A 24,088-nucleotide genomic window follows, 5' to 3' on the forward strand; every position below is an offset into this window, starting at 1 on the left:
ATCCAACCAACTGTAACATGAGGGGGCCTGCTTGTTGGGGTTTCTGTCCTGCCTGGTACCCCACAGTTGGCAAGACCCAAAGAAAATCACACAGAGATCTCTATAAGTTATAAAGCTGATTGGCCTATTAGGTCAGGCTACTTATTAGCTCTTGTAGCTTATATTAACCCATCATTCTGATCTATGTTAGCCATGTGGCTCAGTACCTTTTTCAATGGGCAGGTCACATCCTGTTTCCTCGGTGATCTGCACAGGACTGGGAGGAATCAACTTCCTCCTTCCCAGAATTCTGTTCTCATTGCATCATTCTATTTCCTGTCTGGTTTTCCCACCTATACTCCCTGCCTGGCCAATAAGCATTTATTTAAAACATGGTTGACAGAATACAGACAATTCTCCCTCACCAGCCAACCGTGCACTGAAACTGAAGCTGTGCACATCTTTCCTCACTTAGAAGAAAAAATAAAGTGAGGGAGATATAAAAACTTTCTCCAACAAAATCTGAAAGTTTTTTTTTGGATGGAACCACTAACTTTCAAGGAATGTTAAAGGAAGTTCTTCAGAGAAAGTGAAATAGCACACATGAGAAAATAAAATTTACAAAAGGGGTGAAAGCAAAATAGAAATTTTTACTCTCATTCTTAATTGATTTAAAAAGTGAACTTACTGAAAACAACAATGTATTTGGCTACATCTGCTTTTATGAACCTTGTAGACTATATATTTATATATGTAGGTATATACATGTATATAAGCTTGTACATGTGTATGACTGCAATGGCACAAGTAATAGCAGAGAAGAATTCACGTTTCTTTATCAAGTTCTCACTATCATGTGTTATTCGAAAGTGATCTTGGATTAACTGTAACCATCTGCTGCAAACTCTAGAGCAACTACTCAAACAATGGAAAAGGGAAGAATAACTTATAAGGTAAAGGGAGGAAACACTCAGTTAAAGGAAAAAGAAGGGCCAGAGCGATGGCTCTGTGACGAGGAGCACCAGCTGCTCTTCCAGAGAATCTGGGTTTGATTCCCAGCACATACATGGCTGCTAGCAACTGCCTGTAACTCCAATTCCAGGGGACCCAGTGTGTTCTTCTGGCCTCCTTGGGCGCTGCACACAGGTGGTGCACAGACATACCTGTGGGCAAAACACTCACATACATGTAGCGTGTTGGGGTGGGGGAAGTCAGAAAAGAATGATAGAAAATTTCAGGAAAATACATTTGACAAAATCTGATACTTACGTGTGGACAGAGACTGCTAGTTCTACTCAGACCCAAATAATCTGACAGAAACTATACTGTTTACAGCACTGTTTGACCGAGGACTCAGGCATATTTCTAGTTATCTCTTAAATATTAATAGTTATCTCTTAAATATTAAATTAACCCACTTCTATTAATCTATGTATCACCACGAGGTTGTGGCCTACTGGTAAGGTTCTGGCATCCTTCTCCTTCGGCAGCTACATGGCATCTCCCTGACTGCCTTCTTTCTCCCAGCATTCAGTTGAATGTTTTGCCTAGCTCTATTCTGCCCTGCTATAGGCCAAAGCAATTTCTTTATTAACCAATGGTAATAAAACATATTCAGAGCATACCGAGGGAAATCCCACATCACCTACTCATGATTTAACAAAACAAAAAACCCTCACAGCTAACTAAATAAAGTAAGTTTATTTGATTAAAACTAATATAACATACACACACACACACACACACACACACACACACACAGAGCTAGCATCATACTCAGTAAAACCAAGAATACGGCAAGAAAAGGCAGGCAGGTGGATCTCTGTAGGTTCGAGGCCAGCCTGGTCTACAGATCAAGTTCCAAGACAGTCAGGGCTACACAGAGAAACTCTGTATTGAAAAAAACAAAAAAACAAACAAATAAAACAAGGAGTAAGATTTGGCCAGACATTGGTTGTGTGCACCTTTAATCTTAGCACTCAGGAGGCAGAGGCAGGTGGATCTCTGAGTTTGAGGTCAGCCTGGTCTACAGAGTGAGTTCCAGGACAGCCAGGGCTACACAGAGGAACCCGGAGGTTGAAGGATGGGGAGAGGGAGAAGAAGGAGACAAGGTCCCCTCCTGCTACTACTTTCCTACACTGCAGGAAGTACTGTGGAACACAGGACAATGGACATAAGGACATGACAGTGGGAATCACCAGAATGCAACAGTTAGCGAGCTCAGTGGTATCTCAGGAGCTCTTGAGCCCCCACCACACCTACACACAATGCTAGCAATGGGTGATTTTCTTCCAGTCTGGGTAATACATTAAATGCAGGGCTCCTTTCTTGTTAAGAGAATGCCAAAATTACCTACCAAGCATTTCATCAACAAGCTACCATTTCTACAGTTGACACTTATTTCATCAAATAATCTCCTACCCTTCTGCTAGGCTGAAAACTACACTTTGAAGTTTGAACTCTGTATAAAACAACATATTCATGTCTAATAACTGCTTTGTGTGCCAATCAAATATGGCCTAATGTATCCATGCCATTAGATACAATAGGGAACACCGTAGGAAATGGGAAAACATAACAGAATTCTTTCTCCTTTATTCCTACAAGAGTTGAAGCCCTTGTGATTTCTTTTAGGAAATGCTGAGCTAGGAGACTTAAAAGCCTTTCCCCTCACCCAGTGAAATGCACGAGCATTTGCTTGTTACTCCCCACAGGGGGCACGTGACAAACCAGGAAAATCGTGTTCTGAAAAGTTTACAGTCAAAGGAAAGAAAATATACACAAAGACTCGACTATAGGACTGCAGATTCCACTATGCTAAATGTTAGCCCTCCCCAGCAATCAGTTACTAGCCCACATTTTTCTGCTCCTTTCTAGCCTTCTCAGAATTGTTTTATTAAAAGAAAAAAAAGTTAGTTATACTATAGGAGAAGACATAGAAACTTAAAAACCAAAATTATTTTATGCAGAATGGAAAATAATTATAACCCCTGGGACCCAGGAATTCCTGGCACCTGTGTCTCAAAGAAGTACCATTCCTAATGTATTTAATAGTCCTAAAAAGTTAGTGTTTCAGAAAGCATTTTTGTATGTTTAAATAATCCATGTCTTGCCAAAAAGACACATTATTCTTTAAGATCATGTCAAAACTCCCACAGTCTAAAATACAATAAAGTTTCTGTGCAAAATCAGAATTTCAGGGTAGTGTGCCACATAATTTTGCCCCAAAGTTTTTAAAATAAAACAATTAGGACTAAAATGAAAAATTTAAAGATCTTTAGTGAACGAGGAGCAGGACAGGACCTCTAACAGAGAAACATGCCGATGCTGGGACTCAGTAAAGCCGCCTCAAAACTGAAGCCATCTCTCCATGGCAATTCCCTTCTACAAAAATAATTGCTTTCTTTCCTTCTTAAACAATGCCACAAATTATTTTTTAAAAATTCAGGAAGAATCGGGAATAGGAATGAACGTCAAACCATAGCCCACTCTTTGTACTGTAACAACAATTCAAAGTGCCCATGTGGTACTAAGTGAGTCCGTCATGATAACACACAGAAACAAGTGAAGAGTGACTGTCAGCAATAACTACTGTGCCTGGCCACCCTGGACTGGCTCCTGGGGTGGACAAAGGCCATCGATCGAAACACTGGCAGGTCTGAACAAAGTTTGGAGGTTAGCTGACGGTAAGATCCTGTGCTAATGTACAGTTGCATACATACAGGCAAAGGGTTGAAGGAGGCATGCAGATACTCTACAGCAGCTCTAAACTTCTGAAAAGTTCAAGTCTGAATAAAGCATACAACCATGACCAAGTGGAATGTGTTCAATGTCCGTGAGGGAGGTACTACATTCAACAAGCTGTTACTGAGGACCCTGGCATAGTAGCTCACACATAGAAACTCAGCATTCAGCCAGCTGCGAGAAAAACTGCCTAAGTTGGAAGCCAGACTGGACAATATTGTGATTCCAGGCCAGCCTGGGCTATAACATAAAATCCTGTCTCAAAACAAGCAAAACAATCCATTTCTATAATATATAAGGCCACAAAACTAAAGAAGAAAAGTAGTAATTGTGTCATTACATGCAGAAAAAGTGTTTGACAAAATCCAACATCCGTCCAAGATCACAACTCTCAGGCAACCAGGGATAAAGGGAAACTTTCTCAACTTAACAAAGAATTCCTACCAAAACCTACACCTTACAGAAATGAGGAAGAACACCTTGTAAAAGTAGTTCTTACTTGGGGAAACACATTAAATTTCACTAATTTACAAACTTACCTATGCTTCAAATTAAAGAGAAAGCACAGATTTTGAGAGTAGAATCAGAAAACTAGAGTAAAAGATGAATTAGAAGTAAGGTATGTGCCAGGCGGTGGTGGCACACACCTTTAATCCCAGCACTCAGGAGGCGAAGCCCTGTGAGTTCGAGGTCAGCCTGGTCTACAAGAGCTAGTTCCAGGACAGCTAGGGCTGTTACACAGAAAGCCTGTCTCAAAAATCCAAAAAAGAAAGAAGGGAGGGAGGGAGGGAGGGAGGGAGGGAGGGAGGGAGGGAGGGAGGGAGGATACATATATACCATTTCAAATAACCATTCCACAAAAGTGCAAATAATGACTTCCCATGCAGAACCCTGGCAGACAACACTTTACCCAATTTATAGAAATGATCATCAGCAATCTGTGTTCATGTGACTTCTGACAAGCATACATCATTCTCATACTCTTAACAAGAACTTAAAGCCTGAATCTAGGCATAAAGAAATAACATATAAACCCAAACAAAGACTAAAGAACTCTAAGAGATTAAATAAAACAAACCAACAACAACAACAAAAAAGTGACAATACATGACCCTAAATTAATCTAAAAAAATAAATAAATAAAACTTTTTTTTCTAAACAGAATTACTGGAATAATTGAGAAATCAGAATTAGGTCCATATGTTAATTAAGACCACTATTATAAATATTAATTCCCAAATTGTTGCTGGCCAACTTTACTGATGAATTTTAACGAGAGGCATGGGATATTTAAATTAGGTGCATACCTCCAAAATTCCATTAGTTCTGTGGTGATTTTTAACATATGTTCACACAGTTTTTATACTTCCAATAAATGGAACAGCATTCCTCTCGAGCACACATGACTATTGTATGGGAAGGGCAGGTTAGTGGTACAGCAGAGAAACCCTGTAAACTAGGGACAGAAGCCAGTGTCTAGAAGTCTAACTGCAGAGGCCCCAAACCATCTGCTTTTCAGGGGCAATTTCTTCACAGACACCCCAGCCCCCAAGGCAAAAGGAACGCCTAACCAGTCTGCCTATTTTGCAATCAGGACCAAACAACCTAGGAAGGATATAGGTCCTAACAACAGACTTTCACGACACCTGTCTTGTTTTCACATGCAGTTACCAAAACCCCAGCTTTGCAGGAGCGTGGGGATCCAGCCTTATAGTCGAACTTATGGGTCAGCAAGACGGCTCAGCCAGTAAAGATGTTTGCCAAAGCTCAACAACCCAAGTTTCATCCCAAAACATACACAACAGAAGGAGAGAACCCAGTTTCACAAGTTCTCTGATGCCTATACGTGCACTGTGGCACACTTGTCCCATGCACATTCACACACACTCAAGTGTATCACGTTTTTAAGTATGTCTTTGATACTTCCTCTGAGTTCAGGGCAATCCCCCGGGGGCTGACACCACAGGGAAACCAAAGTGAACATAAAGTATACTTGCAAGGGGAGAAAAAAGAAGAGGGAAGAAGAGCAGGGCCAGCGATAGGTCCAGCTGCACCTGGGAGCACAGCAACAACGCTAGACCTTGACAAGTGCACAACTTAAGTGAAATGAAACCCACCCTTATCAATCTCTCTACATCTCTGCTTAGATGGAAAATCACTAAAATCAGTCTTTAAATCAATGAACCTGATCAAATATATTCACTCTGACGGGTATACAGGCAGCAAAGCTAAAGCAGGATGAATCTCACACTTTCTAATAAAGAAAAATCACCAATTGGCTGAATCACCGCAGGAAAATTCTAAGCCTTACTTTGTACAAATTTCTGGAGTATCAACAAGTGTGCTGTCCAAAATCTCGCAAAGGTTTCCTTGAGCAAAGAACTGGAGAAAGAATAAAATTCAGGAGCTGTAAAACCTGACTTCATGCTCATGGGTAATTTGGAAACCTGAAAAATACCGAATTACAGCGGTGTCACTGATGTAAGGGATGGGGAACTCGCTCTGTCTGAACAGTGCTCCAGTGACTCAGACCAGGGCGTTGCACCACTGGTGAAAGAAGAGTTCAGTCACACCAGCAGTGTGCAGCCCCGTACTGGCATGAGTGATGTGGGAGGGTCTTCTTTCTATCTGTTGATTCCATTGGTTAAATAAAGAAACTGCCTTGGCCCTTTAATAGGACAGAAAATTAGGTAGGCAGAGTAAATAGAACAGAATGCTGGGAGAAAGAAGCCAAGTCAGGCAGTCGCCATGATTCTCCCACCCAACACAGACGCAGGTTAAGATTTTTCCTGGTAAGCCACACCTCGTGGTGCTACACAGATTATTAAATATGGGTTAAAGCAAGATGTGAGAATTAGCCAATAAGAGGATGGAACTAATGGGCCAGGCAGTGTTTAAAAGAATACAGTTTCCATGTAATTATTTCGGGTAAAGCTAGCCGGGTGGCGGGAAGCGGCCCGCCGCCCTTATTTCAACACATGAGTGTAGTGAGTGACCAAAATGTGGGCTAATGAAACTGAAGAACTAAAGTTGTAATTTTACTTAATTTAAATTTAGATTAAAAATAGCCATCTATGATTATTTATTCCTCTGCTGGCTTATACAGAACTATATTCTTCTAGATTTTCCAAGCTGCACCTTTGTTAAGTTTAAACTGGATGACAGAAAACTCAGTCCCTCAGCCATATTATCTTAAAGGAATTTCATTTAAAACCGACAGACACATAACCAATTTAACAGCAATTCTCAGTTCCACTCAGGTCTCACTATATAGCCCAGGCCTTGGCCAACTGAATGCTAAGTTTATAGGCCTATGCCACAACACCCAGCTTCATGTTTTTCCCCCCCTTCGGTGGGGGGGCGGGGTAGTTTCATAATATAAACTCTCTTTAGCTTAAGTTATAAGAAAAGGATTATTACATAAGCCCATGTGTTCCTTTGTTTGCAAACCTGCTAAATCTCGGGTCCAGTGGGTTTCTCTCCAGGGCCTACCAACACCAGTTCTCCTGCTCCTGAGACCTCCATTCTGCTTCATCTAGAGTTCTAAGTTAGTAACACAGCTACCTTAAATTCTTAAGCTGACCAACTTTGAAATACGCAGGGAGGGACCATTACAATATCTGTGAATCAAGGCCATTTTTATACTGTTTTAAGCTAAGAAGTGTTGTTAAAATAGCAATGCCAGGATTAATTAAAATGGTAAAGCTTCTGAAAAGACAAACTTACAAAGGAAAATCTTCAGGTATCTACCAGCCCAACTCCCTGAAAGCATCGCACTAAGAGCATGAAGCACAGTGACGTCACACTAACAAGAGCATGAAGCACAGTGACATCATACTAACCAAGAGCATGAAGCACACAGTGACATCACACTAAGAGCATGAAGCACAGTGACATCGCACTAAGAGCATGAAGCACAGTGACATCACACTAAGAGCATGAAGCACACTGACATCACACTAAGAGCATGAAGCACACTGACATCACACTAAGAGCACAGTGGGGTCACACTAAGAACATGAAGCACAGCGGTGTCACACTAAGAACATGAAGCACAGTGGGGTCACACTAAGAGCATGAAACACAGTGGGGTCACACTTAGAGCATGAAGCACAGTGGGATCACACTAAGAGCATGAAGCACAGTAGCATTCTGCTGGAATTTCACTACCTGCCCTTCACACTCAGCCAGACTCCTTTTCAGACATTATGTAAAACTCCTGATGCAGGGTATCAACACCCTATTGAGCACTTAGTTCACGAAGCTCCTGCCATTTTTCCCTCAGTACACTGGACTATTTACAAATCAGACAGACACTGTTTCGGTGACTCTTCTGTTGAAATTTCCTACAAAGTTAGAACACATTTAATGCTGCAATAGTACATTTTTAGAAATGTCAAAGTTTAAGTTTTCTGGGCATTTTAACTGCAAAACTAATATAAGACTAAGCTAAACCCTAAGAGTGGAACTTCACAGAATCTCTTAATATTTCATCCCATAAACTCTTTAAAACAAACTTTTAAAAATAAGCAAACCAAGATTTAGTGGAAATAAGAAACTTACTACAAAACAGATAGAATTTACTCCCTGGCTTCTTTTTTATTCATGACAGAAAGAAAACATTTCAAAAACACTACCATAGGGGTGGAGAGAAGGCTCAGTAGTTAAGAACAAGTATTGTTCTTGCAGAGGACCTGAGTTCAATTCTCAGCACCACACCAGGTAGCTAGCTCACAAATGCTTGTAACTCTAGCTCCAAGGGTAGCCTCTGACCTCAGGCACATGAACATATACAGACACACACAATAACACATAAATAAATAATAAAATTTTTAAAAACCGACTACTGTAAAGACCTAGATCTTAGGCTGGCATAAGGCTCAACAGTAGAGCACTTGATGTTTAAGGCCCTGGAGAAAGAGGGACAGAGAGAAAAGAAAGAGGAAAGAAAGGATCCCAAGTGTGTCACTGATATAGAACACACATGATGATAAATTATATCCATGTACTAAGCACCAATGATTGAAATGAAACCATTACTAAAGAAAAAGCTATAAAACTCTATAAACTGGCTTTGCTCCAGCAACAAAAACAAGTACTTCCTGTTCCCAAACACATATCACCAGAACACCACATCTCGGTCAGCACTCAAAGCTCTCTGGTTTACTACATGCTCTAAGTCTTCAGCACCAATTCATTTTTTTTTTCACAACACTCCTAATGTTTAGGTTCCATTTCCAGTCTTTTTGCTTTCTCTAGCCTGACCACGGGTAAGGACAGAAAAGGCAACGGGTAACTTCCTGGACACGCACCAAGTCAGCTGCAATCCTGACCCTCGGTGTTATTTCCCTGGCCTCCTGAACAGCTCTGACCTAGAACATGGATGGCACCCCACTGGAAATCAGGTACTGGGAGGTCGCTTGTTCACGTTCACACTGCCAGGAAATCATACACTCTGTACATACACAGACCTGAATCCTCCCCCAAAGTTGTTCCAAAGTCTTTCTATAGGGCCACAGTATGGTGCCTTGAGTTCCCTTTATGCAGTTATTCTACTATAGAGAGCAGAAATCAATAAACTTTTTGCTTTTCTTTTCCATAGCTACTTTGGTGTTTTGATGTTTAGTTTGGGTGGTTTTTTTATTTGTTTGTTTGTTTGTTTCTGTTCTGTTTAAACAGGGTTTCACTCTGTAGCCCAGGCTGACCTAAAACTCTCTTTGTCATCTAGGCTGGCCTCAAATTTCTCCTGCCTCAGACTCCCCAGAGAAACTTTTTCTTAAAGGGCCAAATAGTAAAAACTTTAACCTTTGCAGCTATCCAATCTAGGTGGTAGTGACTCTCATTATAATATAAAAGGAACCACAGACAAAATGTGTAAGAATTTACAGGGCTGTACTTTAACAGCGAGATGCAGCTTGACTCAGGCAGGTCAGAGTTTGTCAACTCTTATTTATTCTAGAGGTATATTTAGTCATGGGCAGAGTTAAACATTTAGATAAACACAGCTATGACCAATTATGGCATTAAAAGGTTCCATTATGTGTCTTAAACGACCAATCACAACTGAATTTTGTGACGCTATACTTCACAGTGGATAAGCATTTAAATCTGAATAAAGCGTTACATATATCAATTCCGGTTTTTAAGTTACTCCAAAGATTACTATCATAGAATCAGAAACAAGTTAGCATGCTGAGAATCAGTGAGTAAATAACTCATTGGTAGAAGTACCCGCAACAAGCCTGGATACCTGTATCTGTTCCCCAGATCACAGTGGAAAGAGAACCGACTCCCAAAGTTGTCCTCTGATACACACACACACACACACACACATTTTTAAATTAAAAATTTTAGTACTGCTAAAAGTGTACATCTTTCAGGGCAGTTGAGATGTCTCAGTGATTAGAAGCACAAAGCAAGCCGGATGGCCAGAGCTCAATCCCTAGACCCCAAACTGGAAACAGAACCGAGGCCTAAAAGGTTTCCTCTGACCTTCACATGCACGCCGCCTCCCCCACACACAAGGAGGGGGAGGTAGAATAATAGTTGGATTTTTTTTTTTTTCAAGAAATAAGGTACATGACTCACATAATTTACGACACAATGTCTAGAGGCAAGCTCGGAAGCCGCAGAACAGCACGCAGGTCTCCTTTGCCCAATGGCTCTGTCCCCAGCACTTCTCCTCCTACTGTCTCGCAACATCAAAAGCCTTAACAACAATCTGCCCCACATTTGATTCTAAATTTCTTGACCACAAAAAGAAAAGGCAACACTGTCTCTCTACAGGGGGAGTGGATACAAAGGGTTCTCTTCAGATCTTTCCTCCATTCCATCTCAGTCGCCATATTCTGATGGCTACAGTCACAGTGAGGACAGGAGCACCTCTAAGGCACAAGACAAGAGCAGACTTGTTCAAATATAGAAAGAAATTGTCCTTAAATTATAAAGAAGAGCAACAAACACATGCTTACATTTAAGACCCAAATTAATTACACGCACCTCGTATATCAAGGACGCACCTCGTATATCAAGGACGTGTGCTCACGTTTGTTTGGGTTGTTTTTTGTTGTTTTTTTTTTTTTTTTTTTTTTATGAGCAGTGTTCCTTTGGAGCCTGACCTTGTAACACCCTCTGTGGGCCAGGCTGGCCTTGAACTCACAGAGATCCACCCGCCTCTGCCTCACCCAGTGCTGGGATTAAAGGTGTGCACCACTACCAAATCTGCTCCAAGGCTACGGGCACCTGGGCCTGACAGAGGTGTCCATCACACCCTCTAAAAGCATCCCACTGACTTCTCCCTTCTATCTTTGACCTGACTCACTCCGTCATCTCCGCCCCAGCAATTCTTCAGCATCCTTAAACTCTGTGAGTCAGAATCCTCCCCTTTTCACCCATTATCTCACCTTTCATGCCCTGACTTTCCTCTTTCCCCAGCCTTCATCTATTGGTGCAGAGCTACAGCTCTCAATCCTAGACTATCCATTCCTGACAAACACTAGCCAAAGCCAACGCTGAAACTAGCGGACTGAAACATGCAGTCCTGGTGTTTGCACCCTCTACATCCTAAACCGAGTTTAAAGGCCCTAACGCCAGCAGCCCTACGCTCCCTGTCAATTCACTCTCATGGGGACAGTTTCACACCATTTCCCGCCTAGAACCTTCCCAGCTGTCTGTAGCTTTGAATTCTGCCCTAAGAAAAGAGCAGCAGCAGAGAGACTCCCACCTCCCTCCCTGAGCCCAGCAGTGCCAGGTAAAGGTAAACGTTGAACTCTCCCCTTTGCGGCAGAGGCTATCCACCAGCCTCAGGGGAACACGGGTGCATCCTCCCCTGAGGCCACCGTTGTGAAGCTTTCACCCCACAGTCCTCTGAGATCTGTTTCCAATGCCATCAGCTCTGGCCAACTTGTCAACCCCAAAGCTGTTCTGCTCACCCCTGAGTGAACCAATACTTCTTCTTAATTTTTTTTTCTGTTTGTGCTCTAGGAAAACTCACTTTCCTAATCCCCCTCTACTCCACTGCTACCTGTTTCACTCTCTGCAAATGACAGCATCTCAAGCCCCAGACCTCAATTCTCTTCTCAATCTGGATGAAAGCCATAGGAAATTTCCCACAGTCCCACAGTTGTATGACATGCATAGAACCCCATCCTCTTCCCTCCCATGGGTGAGACCCTTACCAATTAACTGACTGATTAAGATCTTCGTCTGGACACCTCAAGAAACTTTAAACAACAACAAAACAAACCTCCTGGTTTCTCCCTCACCCCAAGCCTTTCCTCCTGTGTCCAGCCCTCTACAGTGGCTGCTCACCCTCCACTGACGTCTCAGCCTACCAGCATGTTCTAGCCCCTGTATACTAGCACATCATTCGTCAAAGTCACTGCACTCTGCACTTACACAAGCGTATTTCATTGTGTGTAAAAAAGTAAGTTATGCCTCAATCGAGTATGATGATAGTGGTGGGTTTGGGCATGTATTTACACAATCAGCCATTTCTCCATTGAGCCGCCAAAATCAATAAAAGAATACAGGCCTTTACCATTGCTCCTGGTTACCTCCTAGACATTTGCGGGCAAGGTCCTATTGCTAAAGACACCACATACCTGAGCCATGAGACATGGAGATATCAGGCTGGTACTGGCATGGCTACTTTCATAGCATTGGCGGGCTCTATGCATGACACACTGAGATGTAAAGTATTCAACAGTCTTGCCCCCACTGTGGACTGTAAGCTACAATAATGAATGGCCTGGCAAGATAGGTTCACTTGCACAAAAATGACTCAAATGTTATGGGGAAAGCACTCACTTTCTGATTGCACTCAAAAGTCCACGCCACAAAACAGAACTCAAGCCTGATTCCACTAACTGGGACTAAAACCTGTGGCCGACGACTAGGTAAGAGGCCCTGAGGAGCCTAACACTGTGGCTCTGTCCTGGTTTGCTTTCTGTTGCTGGGATGAAACACTGACCAAAAGTAACTCGACAAAGATGGAATTTACTTGGCTTACAGGCTATAGCCCACCATTGAGGGAAGGAACTCCAGGCAAGAATCTGAACATAGGAACTAAAGCAGAAACCATGCTGCTTACTGTCTTGCTTCCAGCCTCACATTTGGCTACTCTTCTTATACAGCCCAGGTCCACCAGCCTAAGACTGTGATTGCCCACAGTGGGCTGGGCCTTCCTGTATCAATTAACAATCAAGGAAAAAAGGCCTACAACAAATTAGCAATCAAGAAAAGGCCCCGACCACATCCACAGGCCAATCTGATGGAGACAAGAGTTTAACTGAGTTTCCCTCCTCCCAGGTTGACTACCAAGATTAGCCACCACATTCTGCTAAATTAGCGTAGTATTAAACTGACCCCTAAATTACTTTCATGCTCATAGATCAGTGCCTTTCTCCATCCTCAAAAGAAAGCTTCTTTCTGCAGAAGATGATGATTAATACAAAGACTCACAACTAGTCAAAATGCAGAGAACGAGAGATTGTGGAGTGTTCAGTTCTAAATGGGACATCTACACCACACACACACACACACACACACACACACACACACGGCTCAGGGATCCTCACAGAAAAGGTAGTAGACCTATAGAATTACATGGCACTGGACATAATAGAGCTTCTATACACACAAATTCAAAGTAGCTATGGCTTCCTGCATAAGACCTGCACAAGACCACGCCAGTCAAAATCCCAGGGAAAGAGTTCAGGAAGTCCTATCCATACCTAAAGCACGACTGGCAACTGATGGCTACTGGGAGAGAAAGAGTTTTCTTCAGGAATTCAGCCCCTGAGACGCTCCAATAGCTGGTCCTACATCCATGCATACAGAGGCAACACTACATGTACTCAGTAAGAACATATAAAAAAAGAATATATGAAGTTGGGAGAGAAAAGTAGTAGGTAGGGAAGGAATTGGAAGAGGAGAGAATGGATGATTTGATCAAAATCATGTGAAATGTTCAAACAATTAAAAAAATTAGAAAAAAGGGAGAGACAAGAAATGCCAAAGAGGCAGGAAGATAACAGGTTTGTGGCCATTCTAGAACATAAACAGACCACACACACACATACACACACACACACACACACACACGTGCACGCAAGAGGGGTAAGGGAGAAAGATGAGGAGCAATGTGGGAGAGAGGTGGGGAAGAGAAGAGCATGCGCCCTTGAGCCATTTCTCACCACACTATACCAGACAGCCTATTGTGGCTTGCAAGCTGGCATTCCTGCTTCTAATTTTACTGATGGCAGAGTGTATTCTGCAAAGCATTCAAGACAGTATTTTGGAAATATAAAGCAGATTAAATCTCCCTGCTCAAATCCTTCCAATGGCTTCTCACCACACTTAAAACCCCAAAGCCTCAACAAGGCTCTCATCCCTATCCCTTTATCACGGTTCACAGTTGTCCAGACACACCTTTCCCGATGTTCCAAACTATACCGCGTCTCCAATTAGTTTGGTCTTATTTTCGAAACTTAGCTCAAAAGTTCTTTACATCTATTCGATTCCATTGGTCGACTTCTCTATTTTTATGCCAATACCAAGCTGTTTTCAATACTGTAGCTCTGTAATAGAGTTTGAAGTCAGGGATGGTAATGCCTCCAGACATTCGTATAAGATTGTTTTGGCTCTCCTGGGTTTTTGTTTTTCCATATAAAATTGATTATTGTCTTCTCCAGATCTGTGAAGAATTTTGATGGGATTTTTGTGGGAGCCTAGGCAGTTTGGATGCTCACCTTACTAGACCTGGATGGAGGTGGGTGGTCCTTGGACTTCCCACAGGTCAGGGAACCCTGATTGCTCTTTGGGCTGATGAGGGAGGGGGACTTGGAGGGGGAGGGAGAGGGAAATGGGAGGCGGTGGCAGGGAAAAGGCAGAAATCTTTAATAAATAAATAATTTTTTTAAAAAAAAGGTTCTTTACATCAAGGCTCGTGTAAAACTGCATCTTCTATTAGTCAATACAGAAACGCTTAAGTCACCAAAGAAGTTGGCCTGAAATGGAGACTCCTTGATATAATTTGGGTTTTATAAATTAAAGGTAATACTTAAAATGTGTTTAGCCTTCTATGCCAATGAGAAAACTAAATTGTTATCAGAGCAGCATCAAACCTAAACAGTGAGAAAAACTAGTTTTTATTTTCCAAGTCCTATTAAGGAGAATTGTAAATGTGTGTGAAGCAATGGAGCAATGAGAGTTGCTTTCAAGGAAATACATAATATCTTTTCATACTTCTTCACTTTTGAATCGTGTGATCTTATTACATACTTAAAATGCATATTATAGGGCAGAGAGACAACTCAGTTGGTAAAGTGACTGTCATCAAGCATGTGGACCTGAGTTCAGACCTCAAACCCTACATAAAAGAGCCCAATGTGGAAGGTACAATTGTAATCCCAACTCTGGGGAGGCAGGCACAGTTGGGTCCCTAGGGCTCACTGGCCAGCCGGTCTAGCAAAATCCACAACTTCCAGGCAAAGTGAGAGACCTGTCTCAAAACCAGCAACAAAAACACAGTGGATAACACCTGAACAATAATCATAATCGAGGTTGACCTCAGGCCTTTACATACCCATATACACACACACCACAAAGAAACACACATTTTAGATGACGGAGAGATGGCTCAGTAACATACCTACTGTGTTGACCTGAGTTTCGATCCTTAAAACTCTCATAAAAAAGTGAGGTTTGGGAGCCCATCTGTAACGCTAGCACTGGGGCAGGTGTGGGGGCACATCTGTAACGCTAGCACTGGGGCAGGTGTGGGGACACATCTGTAACTCTAGCTCTGGGGCAGGTGTGGGGGCACATCTGTAACTCTAGCCCTAGGTCAACAGATCACACCAGGAAGTAAGAGGAAAATGACAGCCAAGTCACTTCTTTCAAACTCTTTTCCAATGGCCAGCCTTGTCAAGAGGTTGGTCACCTAAAACAAGACTAACAACTGAATGGCCTGGAGCCACGATAAGAGGGCAAACCCCCCACCATCTCCAAATTCACTGTTGTGTGTTTATGTGGCAAGTCAAGCTGTGCCAAGGAGTACCTCGGGGATACACAGAAGTCACTCTGGTTTTAGTTCCTGACCCAAGTCCAAGTACCACTACACTCTCAGAGTCAGGTACTGGATCCTGTTGAACCCAGCTGCTCTCAATACAGAGCAGAGGCACAACACTTTAAAAGGTCACTAAAGAGAAAGAAACTCGAGAGAAGAGAAATCCCAGAACTTTGCTCTCCAGAATCCAGTCTCTGACCAAGGGTAAGGGCCTGCATCTGCTTGTGGACAGATGGACTCTTCACACTCATCCTGTTTGTCAGGCACATAGCCCAAGGCAGGACCAGGGAACACAGCACATGCTCCTCTACCCCTGTCACAGAAACACCACATCCTCCTCTGGAAAGCACACCCTAGGGGCCCTTTACCCTCTTCCATCAGCACATCCTACCTACCACCTTCATTCTAGTGACTTAAAATACTTGCAGGATACAGTTTCTTTTTCGTGTACTTTATTTACCTTAGAGTCAAGAATGGTCCTGAAAATACTGACCTGAAATTTCTGTTCCTTAAGTTGTCAGTATATACCATGGATTTTGTTAAAAGGTGCACTGTAACTTGGTAGGTCTAGTACCCGGGTACTACAAAAGCCTGGGTCTCGGGAAAATTTTCAAGTAGCAAATTTCTAAGCGGCAATGGCACCTATGTGCACAGATCCCCACCCCACAAAGCAGTCCTAAAGGAACACCATTTTTCTTTGTACAGTTTATTCTTCCTTTAATTTCCACACCTTTCTTCTTGTCCTCTCCACATCTATATAACTCATCCTTCATGTCACTTGTGCTTTTTAAATTTATTTACTTATTTATTTTACATCCTGACTAAAGTTTCCCCTATCTTCTTCTCTCCCAGTCCCTCTACCGCCCCATCCTTCAAGTCACCCCTCCTCCTTCCCCTGTTTCTGTTTAGGAAATGGCAAGTCTTCCATGAGTATCCACAAAACATGGCATATCAAGTTGCAGTTAAACTAAGCAACTCCTTACGTATTAGGGTGAGCAAGGTGACCCAGTATGAGGAGTGGGGTCCCAAAAGCCTGTAAAAGAGTTGGAGACAGCCCTTGTTCCTACTGTTAGGAGGTCCACAAGAGGACCAAGCACACAACTGTAACACATACAGAGTGTCAAACTCAGCCCTATGTAGGCCCCCTCAGTCTCTGGGAGCCCACGAGCCCAGGTTAGTTGATTCTGTGAGTTTTCTTGATGCCACTTGTAATTGTTTGATCAGCATCTCTAAATTTCCCTCCTCTACTTTTTTCTTTCATATCTCCAAAGTAATACTCAAAATCACAGAAGCAGGTCTGGGATGCAGCTGAGGGGTAGAGAGCATTTGTGTACCATGCACAAGGCCCAGAGTTTAATCCCCAGCACTGCAAAAATAAATGAATAAATAATAAATAAAACGTAAATGTGTCTAATAAAAATGTTCTCGCTGTGTGTTCAAGTCTATTTTTATATGCTTTAAACAGATTTTAAATTCAGTACACACATAAAATAATTTGAGTTCTGGCAAGTATTTAAATAATGAAAGAAATGAAAAAGAAAAAGACTACAGGATACAAGTTTAGAAATTGGGCCTGATTTGTACTTTTACAAGGACTCTAAGAAAAGGAAGGCAAAAGAAATGTTAACTAAAAATGATTACAATCAATTCTTATTTAATGAAAAGACCTTAAAGTTCTACTTAAGGATCCACTTACAAATAAAATTCCTATATAGCAAATAGATATTTTTTATGTAAAATTCCTATATAGCAAATATTTCATGGGCACAATCTTCTTGTTAGGTTTAAACTATATTTTTACTAAAGATTTGTTTATTTTTACTTTATGTGTATGAATGCCTGCCTACATTTCTGATCACCACCTGTGTATCTTGTGCCTATGAAGGTCAGAAGGTGATGGATCCCCTAGAGCTGGAGTTACAGCTGGATGTGAACCTCCATGTGGGTGCTGGGAACCAAGCCAGCATCCTCTGCAGCAAGAGCAGCAAGTGCTCTTAGCCACTGAGCCGTCTCCCAGTCACTAAACTGAAGTTTTAATTGAAAGCAAGAAAGAGTTCACAGTATGGTACTGCACATCTGAAAATTACAGAGCATTCAAATGCTTCCAGCTGAAGTCCATATCTAACCACAGACTGACGGGACAGCTAAACCACAACGAACCATAATCAAGCTACTCACTAATATAGCTGGATTTTTCACTAGAGACTTAAGATGTGTTAATGATGGCTTAAATGTTGCTCAAGGGTAGAACATAAAAGATGCTACTACAGATTATGAGGAAGGAAGTTTTTCAGTAGGGGTTAATTTTTAAAGAAAGAGTCTCACTCTCTAGAATAAGATGGCCCCAACTTTAGGGTGACCCTCCTGCTCCAGCTTCCCTGGTGACCGGATTACAGGTGTGTGTAAGCCACCATGCCCCACAAGAAGCTGATTTTGTTTGTTTGGTTGGTTTGGTTTTTTGAAACAGGGTGTCAGGTAGCTTCATACTGACCTCCAGTTGGCTCTGCAATAGAGGCTGCTCTGAACTCCCCATCTTCCTGCCTCAACCTTTCAAGTCCTAAGATTCCAGGTGTGTACCACCAAACCCAGAAAGAAACTCATTTTTCTTTTAACTGAAAAATGACATGAATACCCTATGCAGTTAAGAGATGAGATTCGTGGGACCCTCAAACAACCCAGGCTATTGTTTGCTCTCCACAGACAGAAGGCAAGGCCCGACTGCTGCAAACACCTACACAGCTCCCTGGATGGAGAAGGGGAGCTGGCGCCTACCTAGAGTCTTCGCCCTAACAGCCAGAATTCTTGGCACGGGAAGGTATTTTGCATGCTAACAGAAGAAAATGTAAACACCAACCCAGGAACAAACCTTTGATCTCCAATGGGTGTCCTGCCTACAAGATACTCTAGTACAATGGTGGCACAAGGCTTGTTGCAGTAACCAACCACTATCTGATTTAAGGCCCACTCCGTGAGATGGAACCCACACCTAACACTGCTTGGGTGCCAAGACCCTGAGACTAAACAGACGGGGACCTAGGGGACAACCAAACCCTACAGTCTACTAAAGGAGCACAGCAACAAAATAACTCCTAACAGAACTGCTACACTCAGGTCAGTGCCTTGCTCAGCCGTCGTCAGAAAAGCGGCGAGATGGTGCACAGAGAATGAGACCTAAGGGACATTCAACCCTGAAGATGTCTCCATCCAATCCCTCCCCTCAGGCCTCAGGCAACTCAGCTGAAGAGGAAGCAGAGTGTAAAAGCCAGAGGGGATGGAAACCAGGACACCAAGGAAACAAGGCCTTCAAAACACAGCTGGACCTTAGTTCAGTTAAACTCAGAGACTGAGGCGTATGCACAGGGCCTGCAGATGTCTGCAACAGAGTTCTAGAGCTGCAAGGATGAATATCCAAAGCCCCCCCATCCCTAACCTAGAAGCTATCTCCAATACATAACCACTTGCAAATGAAAAAATTTTTTTTCTCCAAAAGAGCCTCGCTGGGGAAACGAACTGCTCTTGAGGGTAGGCTTTAAGCCCAACAGTAGATGGGCAACAGAAAATAACAGCATCTTCGGAGGCTCCTCGTCTCATAATGACGTATCAGAATCAGGGCTTTTCTTTTTTGTTTAGTTCTTATTTTTACTTTTATTTATTTTTATCACTTTTTTTACTCTTCAGGTTTTGCATATATGTTATGGCTTCCAATTTGGTGTTTTTATGGGATTCCTGAATGTGTGGAAAGAGTGTCTCTGCATGTCTTTCTGCATCTGTATCTGTTCCTTGTGCCCTTTCTTGGGCTCTTCCTTATATATGTTTTGTCCTATGCCGATTTTTTGTTCGGCTTTGTTTTATCTTATATTTTATTATTAACCCTTAGATGCCTGTTTTCTAAGGAGAACTAGACAGGATGTGAGTCCAGATGGGAGGAGGGGTAGGGAGGAACTGGAAGGAGTAGAGGGAGGGGGAACCATAATCAGAACATACGGTAGAGGGGGAAGCGATTTACAATAAAAAAAAAAAAAGAAATGAAATTCAAGTCAAGTATGAGGGCTCACACCATAATCCTAGAACTAACAGGCAGGGGCTGAGGAATCTCTGTGAGTTTGAAGTCAGCCTGGTCTTACAGTGGTCAAATTAGATTCAAAGTAGATGTTCCCAGGAAACTACCAAGTTAAGAATCAGATCCAAGGACCGTCTTCCTTATGAGTAGAGTCCCTGCCTTTGCAGGCAGAAGGCTGGTGCCAACCAAACTTTCCCTTCTCCCTTGCACCATTCTTCCCTGTTGCACAAGTGGGATGGCCCCCAAGTCTCTTCCAGTCAACTCTCTCTGCGCCCTCTGCCACTAGCTCGTCCCACCCGTTTCTTCACCTGACCCTCCTGCAACAGCCACCCTGACATCGCTGCCTCAGTCACCCCCACCCCTTCGTCTAGGACCCTTACTCCACACCACGGTCCTGGTCACTGTCCATCTCAAAACTCCCAGTGACCCTGTCACTGACGCTCTAGGCCCAAGCTGTTTATATCAACGCATGGCTTTCTATGAGTTGAGACCTTACAGGCTTTCAAATGACCTATCACACTGTAATCCCCTCAGAGTTGGGATTTATACCCCAAACTGGCCTCAAACTCCATATCCTCCTGCCTCAGCCTACACTATAAAGAAAGGTGTGAACCAGTCACCCAGCCCTCCTGGTACACTTAAAGTCTCATAATATCAAGCCTTACTACTTGAATTTCTAGCATGTATCCTGGTTGTCTAAACGTAGAGAATTTCTAAAGTTCTTCTCTGGCTTGCTGTGCAATTACTATGCATCTCTGAGATTCAGCCTGGGGGCAGGGGGAGTTCTTAGTTACTGAAGTGCTTGCGCACAAGCGTGAGACCCAGAATTCACTAGGCAGCACCCATGTAAAAAGTCAGGCTCAGTGGCATATTGTTTGTGACCCTGGTGATGGGGAGGTTGAGACAGACGATCCCTAAGGCTTACTGGCTGGCCAGACTACCCTAATAAAAATTTAAAAAATAAATTAATTAATTAACTGAAAAATAATAAAACTCAGCTTACACCTCAGGAAGGCCGCAAAAGACATCACCCCTTACCCTTATTAGCATTACTGTTTTCTACTCTGTGAACTCTAGAGATAACACTGACATTTAATGGGCATTTTCTATGTCCCTGCCACTGTTCTAATGATTTTACAGAATTAAATGATTTAATCTTCTATAAAGTGACACCATCACTAGTGTGTATATGGGAATTGAATTATAGAAGTAACGCCTAGCCTATCCAACTGCATAAAACAGACAAAAAGCCCTAAAACATATTTACATTACTGTACCTATCACAGCAAATTCTTTACTCCGCCCTGTAAGCTCCCTGAGGACAGGGGACCAACAGCACCTGGCACAAACTACCTAGACACCGCATGTGCTTCCTGAGCTGATTTTAAATGATGCTCCTAACAAACTTGAGACCAGACCAAGGCTGCTGGGAGGAAGCAAGCTGTTTTCTTCAGCAAAGAAAGGAGTGCTCGGAAGAAAGCTTATTACCAACGGGAGATCACAGTCCTGGATGAGACAGACTTATTTTGTGGTAATAGTGCTTAATAGCTATAATAAATCAAAACTCAAAGGACCATTTGCTTAAGATTAACTTTTCCTCCCTCGCTAAGAATTCTTCTTCCTTATCATTCACAGCAGTAAAAGAAAGCCCTAAATTTACTTTGCTCAAATGGAAAGAGGCAAATCACAGACCACTGCTACTAATTGCTTCCTTAAACCCTGCCAAGAAATGTATCCCATTAGGCAATTAGAAGAAAATACAGTTGCCTGACTAAGCATTTCACAGAAGAATTTTTAAGGTTGTGTAGACTTGCATTCTATTATTCAACCAGTGAAAGAAATCCTCTAAATACAAATGAAAAAAAAATAACAGAATAAAACCACCAGTCTATAGAATATAAACTTCTATATTAAGATCTATGTTACATCAAAACATATGTATAGCCATTCTTCATTTAAAATTACAAAAATAAAGTTATTCTTACACTGATGATAAATGAGCCTAAGACTCAAACTACAGTACTCAGGTGTGTTCTCAGGTGTGGTCCTCTGAGATACTGTGAAACAGAGTAATTAAAATCCACAGGGATAGTACCAGCAGCAACAGCACACACACACACACACACACACACACACACACACACACAGTACTTGTTGAGAGTCATCTGCTCCCTGCCCAGCTTCTAAACACTGTGTATTGCTGAAAGGTAAATCTGCTACCAAGGGAGCCAAAGTTCAAGGCACTGGGTGTTGGGGCAGGCCGACTCCAATCCCTACCCCCAGCACATCTTACCATTTCTTTGTACACTCAACCATCAGCTCCTGGTAGGAGGCCACAAACTGGAACTTGGAGGCGTGCTTTCCCACTCGCTGCAGTCTCTTCCAAACTGAAGCCATGGTGATAGGTCAAGGACTGGAACGATCTTGGATTAGCGACACAGCGGCCTTAATAAAGCAGAGGGTCCAAAGCCCAAGAGCTTTGCATGTATGTCTGTACTTTCAAAAACAAAATAAAAAAAAAAAAAAACCTCTAAAACTTGAAATGATGCTTGGAGTCCATTAAGTCTTCTCCCTGTTTCACAGGGTAAATCCTGTTTTCGATGAATGACCCAGTCAAGAACAGTTGCTATGCGTGACCCGATGACAGAGAGGAGGTTCCCTCAGGGAGACATCACCAGTCCACCTATATGATGCGTATTCTGGAGAACTGCGAAGCAAAACACAGACAAAAAGAGAAAGGACATGAGGACAGCAGCATAAGAAGTGTTAGATAAGACGGCAACAACCTCTGCTATCTGCATGTTTCTCAAACAATGAAACAAAACATGGGCCTCAACAGCCAGTGACATCAAGGATGCCAGATACCGAGAAGAAATGACAAATCGCACCGAGGACAGGCAATATACCAGGTTGTCAGCACTGACCATCAGAGACGCCAGCCCAGCTGGGCCCAGCCTTCCCTACCTAGCATCACAGAAGGGAGAACAGGGCGGGAAAGTCGGGGATGCTGAGCAATGTCCACCACCAGTCAGAGGGAGGAGTGGAGTATTTTTAAATAAACTTTATTTTTCAGCCGACAATTATTAGGCTCGAGTCTGAGAATATGTGCTTAGAACACACTGGGGTGCAGGGAGAAACGCTGGTTCAGGAGGAGAGGGAAATGGATGGAGAACTAGGAGTGGAGGGAAATCTCTCGGCAGAGGGAGGGCAAGGTCCCAGTTCCAGGCCACTTTGCTTCCCCTTCACCTTGGCTGCCAGGAGGAGGGGAATGGAAACTCCTGCCTGGGCTTGAAGCAATGACCAGCCGGGCCAGCGGACAGTGCGGGGTGCGGTGCCTCCCTCCCCCATCAGGAGCCGCCGGCCCAAGCCTCCTCTCCTCACGCACCGAGTGCAGACCCCTGCCTCTCTCCGCAGACAGGCGTTGCCAGCCGCGGTCCCTGTCACCCAAACGCTGCCGTTAAACCCCCCAGCCCGGCCCCGAGCCCCGGCCCCTCCGCTCGCCCACTCCAAGCCCTCCTCACACCTCTAATCCCGCTGTCCCCTCCTCAGAGCCGCTCCTCCGTCGCCGCCGCAGCAGCCGCTGCCACCGAGTCCTCCATCCCCGCTGGAGCCGCGTGGAACAGCGAAGCCCGGCGCGGCGCTCGCGGGAGCCGGGGTCTGCAGCCTCCCGGGCGGACGACGCCCGCCCCCTCCCGGCGCAGCGCCCCCTCCCCGGCGCAGCGCCCTGCGACCGTGCCCCGTCCCCCGCCCCCCGAGCCAGCCCTGCCTCAGCCGCGGCTCAGCGCCCAGAGCCCCCTCCCCCGCCTTCCTCGGCCGCCACCACCATCATTACCTCCCCCGCCGCACCTCTCACACTAACCCTACCCACGGCGGCTCAACCTCTGTCCGCACCGCCGCCATTGGCTGAAGCTAAGAGGGCCCCGCCTCCCAGAGGGGCGGGCCTTAGGGTGGGTGCGGCGCTTCATTGGCAGATCCTCGTGCCGGTCACACGGGATCCACCCCTAGTCCGCGAGGTGTTTTTTCCTGCGGCGGAGCCCTCCGGGTCTACCCTCCTTTTCTTAAAAAGAAAAAAAAAAAAAATTGAAAATCACGAAGGACGATCCCGCCCATTCCCTTGAATGGTTGAGAGAGGGCAGCAGGAGGAGTAAGGAATGTTTATAGTGAACTGGAAAGCGATTGCCGAAGGTGGCTGTCCGTCAAAGGCGCCCCGGCTGCCAGGCGGGGTTTCTGGCTCC

At 43.7% G+C, this 24,088-nt stretch overlaps 1 protein-coding gene across 10 annotated transcripts in view; it reads right to left on the reverse strand.

Moving 5' to 3' along the window:
- Ehbp1 (EH domain binding protein 1) overlaps positions 1-23,757 on the reverse strand; it is a 254,819-nt gene extending 231,062 nt beyond the window's left edge. For 4 of the 10 annotated variants that reach the window (XM_050140939.1, XM_050140938.1, XM_050140941.1 and 1 more), the window contains exons 1-2: positions 23,377-23,601; positions 22,147-22,560 (exon numbers count right to left, since the gene is read on the reverse strand). In XM_050140939.1, coding sequence (XP_049996896.1) covers positions 22,147-22,250 — 104 coding nt within the window. In that variant the 5' untranslated portion in view covers positions 22,251-22,560; positions 23,377-23,601. Of the gene's footprint in view, positions 1-22,146; positions 22,561-23,376; positions 23,606-23,685 lie in introns of those variants that run through there. The other 6 variants (XM_050140936.1, XM_050140937.1, XM_050140934.1 and 3 more) reach the window with 4 other exon arrangements.
- Between the last annotated feature and the right edge of the window lie 331 nt (positions 23,758-24,088).

This window comes from Alexandromys fortis, unplaced genomic scaffold, assembly GCF_014885135.2.
Source record: "Alexandromys fortis isolate MF-2015 unplaced genomic scaffold, M_Fortis_MF-2015_v1.1 scaffold_7, whole genome shotgun sequence".
In the NCBI taxonomy this organism is placed as follows: Eukaryota; Metazoa; Chordata; class Mammalia; order Rodentia; family Cricetidae; genus Alexandromys; species Alexandromys fortis.